Below are 15,000 nucleotides of genomic sequence, written 5' to 3'. Positions count from 1 at the left end.
GTTTAATTTTGGTGCATGCATGTCCTTCATAAACTCAGACTGATGTGGTGGATTCGACTCTGCGAGTTAAGAAGCGCAGGTGACAATAACCGGATATTCACGAGTTTTCAGTGAAAGTTACCACGTTTGATTCTATATTCGCAGATATAATCTGACACTTTTAATCCCTCAAGTTCTCTTCTTATCCACACCCACCCCTACTCTGTGGGCAGCTGATAAGTGCATTTTTCTTTTGACTCAATTTCACTGTAACTCACCTTAAACGAGGACGAGAAATTGAATGTGTCCATCGCACGCGGCGTGTCTCAGGGGGAGAGCGCGGAGGAGAGAGGGGTGGGGGGGACGAGGCTACAGAGAAAGAGGGCAGGGTAAAGTGGAAAGAGAGGGGTGGAGGGGGGATTGTCACAGAGAGCGCACAGACCAACAGAGACAGACCGACCCGCAGCCAGTCCACTCACTGATGCCTCGATCCTGCGCAGGAACACAGCAGCTACGCGCCTCATCTCAGCCTTAACTCGTAAACACTCACAACATCTGGAGGAGGACCGAAAAAGCCGACGCTGCCCGCAGCTGCAGGTCTTTTTCCCTCTCTCATTCCTGCGTAACCGGGAGAAAGTGCCGCGTCCTTGAAATTAACTGTAACTTGGAAGAAAGGCAAAGTGAGAAAGAGAGAGAGTTGGCGGCGAAATAAATCTCGCTTCGAGACTTCATCACGGTAAGTGCCGACTGATGCTTCGCGATAATTCCAGTGATTACGCCTTCATTTGGTTTAATTGGTTTAATTGGCTTTTTGATTGCCATGTGTTCTGGTGTGAGGTTTTGTTGCGTGTGTTTTCCTAAAGTTAGGGAACTTGTGAGCTTACTGAGAAAAAAGCCCCCACTTTTATAACACACTCGTGGAAAGACTTGGAAAAACGGTGGGAGGCTAATTCCTGGGATAAACCGGGGTCGCATTTGCGCTCTTGGACGCGAGCAGAAAGTTCGAGGCGCTGAAAAACTGTCAGTAATTTGCAACGTTTCGTCTGTATTTTGCCAGTTTGTTCATTTAGGGGCTTTTTTTGTTTTAAAAAAATTAAGTCGTTTTTGTCCCTCTTAAGAGTCCCAACTTTTATTTTGTTTTTGGTAAATTTCCTGAATAGTTTTGCTTCTGATGTAAGAAAAAATAAGTGGTTGTGTGGGCCCAAACCTTTTTCCCTGTTTGAGGCCTCTCATCATTTCATATGAAGCGCACTTTTTCAAACTTCTCAATAACTAAAGCGGATCAGTCTTTTGCGCGTCAGCACAGATTACTTTTGTGCCTTAGAACAAAAAAGAATAAAAACAACAACAAAAATATTCCTAGAATTTAATTTTACCGGACACATTTGTCTTGATTTATTCTCTTTTCAAGTCTGAAAGAAGAAGGAGAAAAAAAGAATCGTCGTCTTTCCCAAATGCGTTTGCATGATTTCCCCAATTTAATCGCTTAGACTTCGCTATCAAAACGATCCTTTGCAGGCTCCAGCTACGTGTGTGTTTTATTGGCAATTTATTCCCGTCGTAATTATTTACAGGCGCAGTAGGCCTCCTCAAACCCATTTTTCTGCTGAAATTAGTCGAAACCTGTAATTGTAAAAATGCCTCACATAAGCAGCTGGGTGTATTTCACAAAATGAAGAAATCAAGATCTTGTCGTTAAAGAGGACATCAAACAATTTCCTGTAAATTTGACAAAATGAAATAATTTCCTGTCTGCCTAACAACAGTCACTGAGAATCATTTCTTCTTGTGTCTCATCCAAACACTTTTCTCTCTCCTCTCGTTTGTCTCCTCGTCTTCTCAGAACCAGCATAAAGGAGGTGAATGGACCTCCACCGCCCCTTCAAGATGGACAGCCCCTCCTACCTACCGGCTCCACTGGCGTCCCCTGCCCTGATGGTCCTAGCTTCCACTGCAGAGTCTGGCCGAGACGCCTCTGTCCCCTGCCAAGCGCCGAGGCCCTTCGGCGTCCCCGTCTCTGTGGAGAAGGACCTCCACCTCCCCTTCCCTTCAGCCTCCTACACGTTTACCTCCATGTATCAGCGCCAGGGCCCCATGTCAGGCACCTTTTCGTCCCGAGACTTCCCGGCCTCCCTGCTCCACCTGCACCCACAGTTCACCCCACCAAACCTGGACTGCTCCACCCTGGGCATGCTCAACCACAGCGGTGTGGGCGCCTTCCGGCCTTTCTCCTCGCCTCAAGATGAGAGGGAGTCCGGGGGTTACCAGTCTGCTTTCACCCCCGCCAAGAGGCTGAAAAGCTGCTTTCCAGAGGTGGAGGGGAAGGAGTTTGACTTTGGCTCCCTCGGAGGCTCCCTCAAAGCTGGGGAGGAGTCGGGGAGGAAGCTGTTCTCCATGTCCGGCCTGCTGTCTGATGGAGAGGCTTCATCGAGCCCCGAGGAGCGCAAAGAGCACAGTGAGTGAGACGCACACGACGCGCTGTTATGTTTGCACAATTCTCCCAGCTCGTATCTAAAGAGAAAGCGCAGTCACTCATCGGGCTTCTTTAAAGTATGCAGCGTTTAACCAGCACATCAAAGGCTTTGCTCGCCCCTGACATGACAGGGCCAATGAGGGTAACATATCCTCTGCAGCTGCATCCACTAAAGGTGACAAATTGAAAGGAGCTTTTGTGAGTAAAGGCATATCTGAAAACATTTCCCCCTTCTGCACTTTAGTCGTCAGCATGTAGTCGGGCAAAGTGTTTACAGAGGCAGGCTGTGAGCGGCTTCCACACAAATAAATTGAACGCTGTCACTTATTCAGCTCAGTGATCATTAGCCACATATGACCATTAGGGCTGTTGGAAGTCAGATTTCTCTTGGTGGCTGAGGAACACAAATACATGGGAGCGTGTGGAGGGTTAACACGGGAGGAGTGAGAGTTGGAACGAATGACACCCTGTCAGAGATAACGAGGTGGCAGAGATAGAGAGGAAGGGATGGAGGAGGATACAGAAAAAGAGAGAGGGAGACGTGGCGATGCGCCTCAGCCTGAGCTTCCCTACGACAACCCTCAGCTCAATATGGCCGCCCACACCAGCCGTCTGATTTGTTGACAAATGAGTGGGAGAGGTGTCAGTCAGCGTACCGCAGAGGGAGAGACGCTCCTCATTACTCCCAGGGATAATTGCCCAACGACGCGGGGGCACAACACTCGCCTCAGAGGCAGCGGGGAGGGAGTGAAGGAGCCAGAGTCGGGGAGGCGATGCTAGGCATGATGGGAAATCAAACCCCCTCAGTGGCGGTCGCCAAAGGGGAGCGCCTGACAGATGAAAGGGACCAGGGAGGAGAGAGAGGAGAGAGCACCCAAAGGCTCAGCAGATCAGAGGGGGACACCATCGAAAATAATGACAATGAGAGGGAGCTGGGGGTGGGGGTGAGATGGAGAGGGGGCAAAGGCGGGGGGGGGGAGATACGCGCTCTCGTACATTTCACCTAAAGGAAACTTTCATCCCACACATAAAGGGCGGCAGCAGGGACGAGTCGTCTTAAGAAAAGTTTGGATTGTGCGCCGTGTGTGTGTCTCTATGCATATGTGCTCGTCTTTGTGCAAACTTGCTGATTTTGTCGTCGGCTGGTAGCTGAGTGACAGGGCCAGGGAGGCGGAGTGGCAGCGAGGAATCTCAATATGGAATTTTAATAAGGACAGGGAAAGACGAGATGCCAGCCGGCGCGCTGGTGTGAGAGGTGTGTCTGCCTGACAGTGTTTGCTCGGCGCGCTCGTGCGTGCGCGCTTACCTCCTGATTTTGGGAATCTCATTTGGGGAATGTTGACAAGGACAAAAGACGGGGTCGACTGGAACATGGGGAGCATCTCTGTGCCAAAGGAAAAATGGATTCATGCACATTGGAAGCTGCTTTTCCAGCTTTATCCAATTAGATTGCAGCTCGGGCAAACTAAGAGCCTTAATGCAATTGAGCTCCCAGCACTTTCCTAAGTCTGACATACACTTGTTCCTCTTGACTGGGTAACAGACAGTCACTTCAGGACCAAAAGTCTTAAGTGTTAAGCTTGAAATCTTCTTTGGGTGCGAGAGCGCCTGCTGCTCGCACACAGCGGCAGCAGGCGCTCTCGCGGAAGTACGAAGCAGACCATAAAATCCTACCTTTAGTTTTTTCATCAGTGCAGAGTTTTGCTTCTTTTTAAATCTTCATTTAACATTTTCGGCCCTTTGTACTGAGACCCTCTGTGGCTCCGCAGCACACCTGAATATTTAAACCGGGTCCTGTAAACATACAAAACATTTACATTGTCAGAACACACAGTAACTAATGGCTTTTCCCTGTGTGAGCTTCCTCCTCGGTGTTTTCCATCAGCAGAAAGATCTGCAGGAGTTTTTGTCTCCAGCAGTGCGCACAGGTGACCACGCGTTTTGTTTCCTCTCATGTTTCTTTGTCAGTCCAGACAAGCAAGCGGGTACACCGTACCTCTCCCCACCTGCGTCGCCTGTCATTGCCATCGGCCACCTTTTCTGTCCATTTAGTGTCTTCCTCGTGTCAATTTCCCCTCCCAGGCTCGCCGCCGTTTTATCAGGGAAGGTCTGAGATGCACGGTGTGCACTGACAGCTGTTCAAACAGCCACGCTCGCTTTCAAAGGGCAGATGTCTTCACTGGAGCGAGTCGTGCTTATTTTCCTCAGGGAGACGCTTCCCACTGCAGGACTGAGCTGGAACTAAAATGCTCCTTTACCAGAAACACGAGTTTGGGAAACCGGAGGAGTAGAGTGGCAAAAAACATGCCAGGGCCAGATGCTGCGTGTGCGTACGTGCATGTGTGTGCGTACGTGCATGTGTGTGCGTACGTGCATGTGTGTGCGTACGTGCATGTGTGTGCGTACGTGCATGTGTGTGCGTCTCACAGTGGTGGCAAAGCTAAGTGACAGCTGTGATAATGGGAGCCAGATGTTTGAGAGCACTAGTGTTGTGATGCAGCACTTAAACGGCGGATTCAGCTGCCAGAACACCTTCACCTGCAGAAATCATGTGAAGGCAAACGGAATATTAAAAACAGCAGATAACAAAACTTTTAATTGAACTTTTCTTTGGTAAATAAAAAACGTCCTTGTCAGTTGTAAATCTTTAGCACTGTTTGGTGTATTTCACAAACGGCCTCTCCAAAACGTGACTGTACTTTATACTGCATGTTTACTTGTGTCAGGTTGGAAAAAATGATGAATGAAAGCCTAAACGATCTCCTGAGCGAGTGCCGAGCCTGCACGCAAGAAGGGCCACACTCGGCCTTTGAATGAGCCGCTGGAGGCGTTACCCTCACTCGGAAGAGAAGGCTCCGAGAGTCTCACCTGCGTGAAACGACGTCCCGCGGGAAGGTATCAGCGGGGAAACATTTAAGCATGACACACTCGGAGGAGTCTCCACCAGATGCGCTCAGTGTGCAAGTGTCCTCCACGGTTGGTTACTCACGGGTTGTTGGCACGCCGTGCGGCTCGAGCAGAATCGATATTCGCCTTAGACGTGGCGCGTGGCACATGATGGGTTTGAGCTCATTCCAAACGAAGCTGCTGCGAGTTTGGGTGAACATGAGTTTATTTATCATTTCTTAGGAAGTGAATTAAGGACTGCTGGTGTTGCTTCGGTCATGAAAATATGAATATTGTCAGCTTCTGCAGCCACCACGAACGCACATTTTAAAAAATGTACTTATTGTGCTTGTAACTTGTCTTACACCTTCACACCTCTGCCTCTCTCGTACTGCAGTTGTTTCTGCTGATTTGATAAGAAGGACTCGCCTGCCGTGTTTTGTGTGCAGCTGTCGTTGAAGGCTGTTCATATCGAGCTGAGCTTCTCGTTGAAAGACGCAGTGTTTACATCCCCCAGCAGACCACAGGAGATCAATAGCAGCCACTCAATGCTCATGCATACACATATAGTACCTGCTATAATTCCCTATGTGTACACTCCTTATCTGGCAGACTAGCATATGGACTGCATGCATCAACAGTCACGCTAACCTTATGCGTCAGGGCAGGGTTTGTTCTTTGCTATGATTTTGTTTTTCTGTGCTGTGAGAAAAGTTCATTGCAAAAAGTGACGTTTTGTAAAAATAGGAGGCAGGAAATGAAGAACTAAAGGAAATAAGACCACATTTATTGGAAAGTACGGTGTAGAAAAAAAGTGTAGCATCATTTTCTCCCGACTGAAAATAAAAAAGGATCTGAAATGTCACCGGGCAGCTTCACACACAGAGAGGCGATGCTGAGTCTGTTTAAAGTTGCATGGTGTAAGCACTTCGTACGCTGACCACACTGCAGTCTTGTTCCTAGTTTTCGGCGCTCGGGGAGGAAGCATTACAATATTAATGGTGGCTGCGTTTGATGTGAGAGCACGTCGTGGTTGGCTGTTCCCCCTCCTGTTGTGATGGTGGTTTGTCCTCCTAATGTTCTCCCAACTAAAGGAGGCTTTCATCCTGGCAGGAGGGGAAAGTCTTCTCAGCTTTTTTTGTTCTACCTCCTTCTCTCCGTCGTATGAAGGCTGGAAGCAGGGAGCTTGTCTTGGTGTAGAAGTGCGCTGTGTGGTCCCATATATGTTTGTGCATGTGCGAATGGAGTGTGCAGCATTTGTGTGTGTGTGTAGGCGTTCTCTACACATGCCAGCGTCTTCAGGAGGCTGTGGACCACACTGCTCGTCACAGACAGACGAGACTTCTGTGGGTCTGGAAGCAGATTTTACAGTAGCAGGGGGGAGGAGGGGGGAGGAGGGGGTCTTTTTTTGCAGTGACCATCAGCACCTGTTAGACGGTCAACAGAACATGAGTCATAACACATCTTGTAGTTGATGCCTCTGCCTCCGTCTCCTGCCGTGATCGTCCCACACGAGCTGGTGTGGCTGCAGAGTGGAAGGCTCGAGTGTGAGACATCGAGGTAAAGAGCGCGAGTTGTAACGAGCGCGGGGCTCAGAGGTCGTTAACACAGCCTCCTCGTTGAAACGAACGCCTTCTTTCCATCTTTTCTTTGCTCCGTTTCTGCTTTTCTATACGTGCAGCTGATCGACCTGCTGCCTGTGATCTCACATCAAAGCCTTCGTACGTGTGTGTGCGCATAGGAAACGCTCGGGGTAAAGATGCTGTTTCGCTAGATTGAATCCGTGTTGGTAAGAAGTAGCACACACACACACACACACACACACACACACACACACACACACACACACACACACACACACGTCCTTCGTCCTGTCCCTGGAGCTTAACAAATCAGCGAGGCAGATAGGGAGGGCATGAAGGCCAAATTCTGGGGTTAAACACATGCCGCTGAGGAGACAGACAGCAAGACCCCACCAATCCTGCATGCTTGGATAACAGCCAGCAACCAACACATATATATGATGGAAACTATACGTGTGTGTGTGTAAGCGCTTGTCTGCCAGTGACACACACAGACCTCATTACAGCATGTCAATTGTGCTTGTTGCAAGTCTCCCAGCTGTGGAGGAGCTCGACAAAAGCCAATAAGTGAAAGGCACGCCAGGCGTGGTAGTTTCACCTCCCAGATACACGACTTCCTGACATCACTCAGTGGCTCAGGGAGCAGGATTGGCACTTTTTGTTGATTAACAAGTGCGCATTTTTTGGGGTGATTCACAAAATAAAAAATGAATAAAAGGAAAATGACTTCAGGGGCCTGGAAAATGTCAGCGTATCCATATAAGAGACACCAGCAGTTTACTCCAGTGAGCAACAAATTGAGAGTTTGAACTTTTATGAATAATTGTCATTTTGCCCAGTAGGATGGTAAATTCTCCTGCTATAAAATGCAGCGTTATGCACTGTGGGACTGTTAGCGCAAAGTGGTTTATACACCACGGGCTCCTGTCTCTGCCTTCCAGTGTGGGAATTTCTTGACGGCGTTGTGTAGTGCATAAATTTCACACTCCGAGTTGGGAAACTCAAACAACTCAGCAAACAGGGAGTGATTTTACACACTGAAAGTTGGGGTGGGGGGGTTAAATAATTATATAACCACGTTCCTGCACAGGAAACGGCACAGATTACTTCCACGTGCATCCTAAAGACCCTCTGATCGATCAAGTCGCTTCCAGCGGTGCTTAACTGTTTGCCCAACTCTCTGCTATGCACCTCTGCCTGAAAGGTCAAAGTTTAGCAGGACTGACCCCTCACCCCGCTGTGTAGAGGTGTAAACACTCCCCCAGTTCTCCACAGAGAGCTGCATTGGGTCTCAGCCATAAATCACAGCTCTGATAATTGGTAGGAAAGCAGCAGTCCAGCAGTATATAACCTTTTACGTGTCGTCTCAGGTCTTTATTATGGTGCTAATGAGTGGCCGTGGAGCAGGGTTAGAGCTGCAAGCAAAAGGGGAGGAGACGAGGTTCGCCTCAGTAAAACACGGGCGACTTACACTCACGCACATAAAAATACATCAGCACAGAAGCTCAGTGCATCATCTGTACCTCGTCTTGAGGAGATGCCAAGCTGCACACAGGGAGGAAGGATATGCGCATATTCAAACATTCCCTTACACACACATGCATATGCAAGGAAACCGGCGTGCACGCAGCGGCTGGCAGGCTCAGCAGTGTCCATTACAAACTGCCATTAGTATGGAGATTGTGCTAATTGTCCCCGCAGACCACACAGGCAGCGCTCGGCAGGCCGGCTGCGAGTCTGTGAAGCCGAGTGAGAGCAGAGACTCTTTATACGTCCTATTGTCTCGGTCACGACCCTATTAGCCCAATCACAAATCAATCGCTGAATGATTATGGGATACATGCTGTGGATTGTTTCAATGCAAATGCTGCCATCCTGAGACTCACAGAGGCTGATCTTACATAACGCTGTCAAAGCGCTTCTGTAATAATCCCGCCGACATCTGAAAAATGAGATCCGCACGCAGATGTGCAGTGCAATTGTGCCAGCTGTGAATCCCCAGGAGTTTTATTTGAACAGGTTTCAAAAGAAGGCGTAATTATATTGTTATTAGAAAAAAAAAGATTGTCGTGTAAGGAAACAGGAAGTTCAAAGTGCCAGAAATCTGTGTTTGCTTACTCGAAACATTATGAGATCCTTTCAGGATTGCCCTGAATGCTCACCATGGAATCAAACAAGAACACTAAGCAGCTCTTCTAAGTTTGCTCGTGTTAGCGCCGGGCTCCGTATAAAGTGCTTCGAGGCAGCTGCTGCTGCATTAAATAAATAAATCAGACTGATGTTGGATCATTATCACATCAGCTGAGGGTTAGAGCTGCTTCTGAGCCGACCTTGGTGCGTGTTGCCCGGTTCAGTCCAGTCTCCTGATCAGTCATGTGGAGGAGAGTGAACTGTGAGCGGCGCCTGCGTGACCTCGCGGAGTGACAACACAGCGGAGAAGATCTACACCCGCTGGCGCTGCCACCGGCCTCTTTGTTCTCCTGTGTTTGCTGACGGGGGGCTCACACGGCGCTGCGCTCACCACGGCTACACGGCAGTGAGTGTAAATGACACACACACTGAGATGTGTGTTTGCAGACACATTTCTTACCAGTCGCACACAAAAACAGCAAAAGCCTTTCCAGCTTGTCCCCTCTGCTCAGAGCCTTGTATTAAAGCTCACTATATCTTTTTCCTAACAAGGCATCTAATTCGGGAGAGGCGCCCGTCTGTGCCGGGGTGCCTCACACTGCAGGCTGAGCTGTTGCGCCCTTTTGCCACAAAAGAAAACAGCAGCGTTATATACGGCTCACCTTTGTTTGCACTGTAGTGGCTGATTGATGCAACGACTCACCTCTAAGGCAGTTGTTCTCACTTTGCTTGTTTGTCCTGTTGTAATTTGTCTCTTGTTTTCTTACTTCTACATGGACTGAAATGTAAAACTTTATTTTCACCTATAAAAGCGTGAACGCTAAAACAAGAACGACGAACATCAGCAAGTGCTTTCCTTCCTTGAAGAATACGTCGTCCTCGTGGATTTCTTTAGAATTTGGCGCTTTGTACACGATGAGTTATCACGATCAGCGCTTAAAAACCTCGCCTTTGTGTCTGCGGGTCACTGAAGAGAAGCTGCTCAATCATCTGTATCTTTCCAGCATTTGAAGATAAAACCATCGTCATCTGCTGTAATTGTTTGCTCCTCCAGGCAGACACAATAACATCCTCAGGAAGTGTGACTAACCCAAACACAGGTGTATCACACACCAGGTGCTCGTGGTGCTCTCGTACCAGCAGCAGTCGCGCGGCGTTTCTGACAGTATCAGATCTTATCTCGAGGAGAGAGATGAGAGCGATAGGTCTTATCTGCAGCGATGCTCACGGACGAAGCCAAAGTAGGATGCTGTCCGCTCACACTGCTTTCAGGCCCGATGCGGGGTCCTTTTTTCCGGCTACACATTGCCTGGAAAAAACAAACCATTCAGACTTTGTTTGAAGTGTGCTACTAGTTAAGTCTCTCTAGAGTGCTGTTGCCTGATGGGTGAGGTTTCCACTGCTCACCTGCGCTGCACAAAGTGCATGTGGGACAGGTGTGTGATGGGAAAACAGGTGGGAGCGAGTTGGGCAGCGTATGCGCTTGTTTGTGTCAAAATGACTTGGCTAAAGCAACAATCCAGTGTAAAAAGACGGCACAGTAACAGCTGTGGATCAGACTGATCAGGCTTTTTTCTTGGCAAACGCTGGCGTGCACGACTGCAGTCGTTTCAGAATGAAAACAGATTCTTTGAAACAGCATCTGCAGGGTTTTTGTTGGTTTTGAGCAAACTGTGCGATTTCCTCACGTTCAGGAGTTTTTAGTATTAATCACCTCAAAGACAGTAAGTTATTATTTCTCTGACTGTTGTTACTAAATGTGCGATCATTTCCTCTCTGGCTAACCAGATGAATTCTGTTCTTTCTTTATGAGCTCACCTTTCTCCTTTTAATCGGAGCATATTTTAATTGCCCCTTTTTTCCTGCCAGTCTTCATGCTGTATGTTTCCACTTTTAAACAAATGAAGCGAGTACAGGAGAACAAACAGAAAAATCACAAGAAAAATGCTTGAATTCAGTTAGTTCAGGTAATTTAAGAGCAGCCTTCTTAAGGCTGATTGATGAAGAGTGATGATGATGATAATGATGCTGATCCATGCGATCAGTTTTATAAAAAATGCTTCCTTCTCAGCCGGTCTGTTTCCTTCTCAGAGAGCAGTGTTTTAAAGAAGCTGTAGAAGCAAAATCTTCATTTTTTCTCCTTTTTGTCCAATCAGTCGTAACAGCAGAGCTCATGTTATCTCTGTTTTTATTATACTCCAACAGCTTCTCTGTAGCCTCTCAGCACCGTCTGTGGACCTCGTCTGCGTTTCCACAGCGTGCTTCATGCAACAGTTCAAATCGAGTTAATCTTTCTTTCCTGTTTTAAATAAGAGTGGCAGGCTTTGCTCCTGTCGAGTTTTGGTGCGTTACAAACACTAAAATTCTGGCCTTACGTTTGTTTAATGAGGCAAAGCTACGGTGCGTGCGTCTGCGTGTCACACCTGTCAACCATGCTCGTCTCCGGACCGGAGAACCGGACGAGGAGACGAGGTAATAAAGTAAAAGAAAAGTCCGCGGTGTCAGTGTCAGTGTCCTGCTGCACTAATTAAACTGTGAGTGTGAGACACACACACACACACACACACACACACACACACACACACACACACACACACACAGTGTTTGTCTCGATCTGTTTAGAAAAGTCGAGTCCTTGCAAGCAACAGAGCGATCCCCTCATTTTCTCCTTATTAAGCACTAATTGAGAGAACGAGTGAGAAGGGAAATGAAAATGAGACGTGATGAGGACGCCACGGAATAATAGGAGAGCGAGCGAGCATTAATGTGTATTAATCAGCGGTCTGGGTAATAGCGATCTGTATTTTTGGAGTGATGTGTCTGTTAGCGTCTCTTTCTGTCATCCTGCCTCTTTCTCATAAACACCTGTGCTAAAGAAACACTGCAGAACTCATTGATCCATTGATTGAACATTAATGATTGTTTGCTACATAAAAGAAATATTGCATTAACCAGATCAGAGGAGTTGCAGTTGCTAACGTGCAGGAAACCTTTGCTACTGCTGGAAGGCTTTTCTGACAATTTGCTGGTGTTTCCCGACTTTCAGAGGCCAGCTCAAACACCTGCTTATTCCACCCTTACTTTAGAGGAGAGTGGTGGCCACTGTGTCGTAGATATTGTCATCGAATTGTCATATTTCTCTTCTCCCTCCTGGCAAAAATACATTTAAGTTAAACTTTGAAAACTGCAGAGGGAGATTGGTTGCCTTTAGAGTCTTGAGAGAGCTTCAGGTTTTGACAGAGTGAGACAGAGCCGGATATCTGTGTGTTTCAGGCTGTCTTGTGAGTGCAGGTTGTCGCCATCAGAATGACTGACAGACCGCCGGTGAACGGCGCTGTCGCTGTCCGTTGTCACTGGCTTCCTGATCCAAAGTGACGGCATGACTTTGACAGACAGCGCTCAGCAAAAGCATGCCAGAGTCGAGAGCTGACACTTTGTGGCCCGCAGCTTTAGCCCTTTTCTTGTAAGCTGATTTCATTGCTGTGCAGCTGGTTTGGGTTTTTCCCTGTAATGGTTGTTTCAGGAATAAGGTGTTCAGAGTAACTAATACAAAGAAGTTACATCAAGTCAGGACCACTTTGAAAATGTACAAAGGAAAGTTTGACCTGATTTGAAGTTTGGCTGATCCAGTGACCCAAACAGACGCTCAGTTACCAAATTACACTGCGTTTGATCCTCACGTGAACAAAGAACCACATCACAGCTCTTTAAAAAGCGTAAAATAGTACCAGTAAGTCTGAGCAAATGTCCTGCACATATTTAAGTCTTAATGGCTCATTAAAATATTAAAGTCTCAGCTTAAAAAAGTCTGTTTTTATAGTGTGAAAAGATCGGGGGGGTTATACCTGACTGTCCCCCGACTTCCTCTAAACCTCAATATTTACTGAAACTCAGTTTTCTCTTAACCTTAAGTGAACCTTAACTTTGTCGCATCATGTAACTCATTTTAAACAGGGACAAATGTGCACGCTCAGTACCAACGCGGTTTTACAGTCTTACAGTTTCACACAGTTTTACAGTTTTACGCAGTTTCACACAGTTTTACAGTTTTACACAGTTTTACACAGTTTTACAGTTTTACACAGTTTTACAGTTTCACACAGTTTTACAGTTTCACACAGTTTTACGCAGTTTTACGCAGTTTTACACAGTTTTACACAGTTTTACACAGTTTTACACAGTTTTACAGTTTCACACAGTTTTACACAGTTTTACGCAGTTTTACACAGTTTTACACAGTTTTACACAGTTTTACAATTTTACACAGTTTTACAGTTTCACACAGTTTTACACAGTTTTACGCAGTTTTACACAGTTTTACACAGTTTTACACAGTTTTACAATTTTACACAGTTTTACAGTTTTACACAGTTTTACAGTTTTACACAGTTTTACAGTTTCACACAGTTTTACGCAGTTTTACGCAGTTTTACACAGTTTTACACAGTTTTACAGTTTTACACAGTTTTACACAGTTTTACGCAGTTTTACACAGTTTTACACAGTTTTACACAGTTTTACAGTTTCACACAGTTTTACACAGTTTTACAGTTTTACAGTTTTACAGTTTCACACAGTTTTACAGTTTCACACAGTTTTACGCAGTTTTACAGTTTTACACAGTTTTACAGTTTCACAGTTTTACAGTTTCACACAGTTTTACACAGTTTTACAGTTTTACACAGTTTTACAGTTTCACAGTTTTACAGTTTCACACAGTTTTACAGTTTTACACAGTTTTACACAGTTTTACAGTTTTACACAGTTTTACGCAGTTTTACACAGTTTTACACAGTTTTACAGTTTTACACAGTTTTACACAGTTTTACAGTTTTACGCAGTTTTACGCAGTTTTACACAGTTTTACGCTGTTTTACAGTTTTACACAGTTTTACAGTTTTACACAGTTTTACGCAGTTTTACAGTTTTACACAGTTTTACAGTTTTACAGTTTTACGCAGTTTTACGCAGTTTTACACAGTTTTACGCTGTTTTACAGTTTTACACAGTTTTACAGTTTTACGCAGTTTTACGCAGTTTTACACAGTTTTACGCTGTTTTACAGTTTTACACAGTTTTACAGTTTTACACAGTTTTACGCAGTTTTACAGTTTTACACAGTTTTACAGTTTCACACAGTTTCACACAGTTTTGCGCAGTTTTTAACACCCAGTTTGACTCCAAAGTTAAAAACAGGATTTTCTCTTGAACTTCTTACAGGGATTTAAGTACATGCAAACATCCTGACCTGTCGACTACAGCTGATTTCACAAACCTGTTTAAATAAAACCCTAAAACAACTACTAACGTGTGTTTTAGGACAACAAAGTACACGACTTTACTGGCTTTGTTATCAGTGATTGCAGTCACCATCTTTCCCCGTGCTCACTGGCGTGCTTCTTCTTCTTCAGCGTATCAGGATAGACAACAGCACACTTGTAGACACGCTGCCTGCGTCAGCAGCAGCTGAAGTTTTGCATTGAGTGTGTTGCTATATCAGTGAACTGGAAACAGTAACACATTTCATGTTGGACTTAAAAGACTTTTGGTCCAGAAGTCCTGAAAATAGATTCAGGGTCAGGTTATGTAAACGAAGCTGGTCTGTAAAGACAGCGAGGAGCCCACGTTTCTAATCTAAAGCCACAAGATTTAATTACATTTGGTCTTGATTAAGATTAAAGCCTGTATTTTCACACACACCCAAGGACAGCTTCCACTTCCTCGCTCCAATCTGGAGTCACTATCAAAGATCATTGAGCCATGCATCTCAATGAGGGGCAGATTGATTGGTCGGAGCGGAGCGGAGGCAGGGTTCGATCTTTGCCCCGAGGTCCTGAGAAAGGAAATATGGTCACAGGGACGCAGTCGCACAGCTAGCCGGTCCACTCTCCATCAATGAGATGATTGGACACATGTATGCTGGGCCACACCCGCAGCTGATGGAACAAT

At 46.2% G+C, this 15,000-nt stretch overlaps 1 protein-coding gene across 6 annotated transcripts in view; it reads left to right on the top strand.

Annotated features, from left to right (window-relative positions):
- The window catches only part of rnf220b (ring finger protein 220b), a 29,206-nt gene that overhangs the window by 64 nt on the left and 14,142 nt on the right, over positions 1-15,000 (top strand). For 3 of the 6 annotated variants that reach the window (XM_082522927.1, XM_082522926.1, XM_082522922.1), the window contains exons 1-2: positions 347-715; positions 1,823-2,434. In XM_082522927.1, the coding sequence (XP_082379053.1) occupies positions 1,843-2,434 (592 nt within the window). In that variant the 5' untranslated portion in view covers positions 347-715; positions 1,823-1,842. Of the gene's footprint in view, positions 80-346; positions 716-973; positions 1,000-1,560; positions 1,701-1,822; positions 2,435-15,000 lie in introns of those variants that run through there. The other 3 variants (XM_082522923.1, XM_082522925.1, XM_082522924.1) reach the window with 3 other exon arrangements.

This window comes from Aulonocara stuartgranti (genome assembly GCF_965226115.1).
Source record: "Aulonocara stuartgranti genome assembly, chromosome: 23".
NCBI classification, from domain to species: Eukaryota; Metazoa; Chordata; class Actinopteri; order Cichliformes; family Cichlidae; genus Aulonocara; species Aulonocara stuartgranti.
The sequence above is the reverse complement of the archived record's forward strand: the minus strand, read 5'-3'. Positions and strand labels throughout refer to the sequence as shown.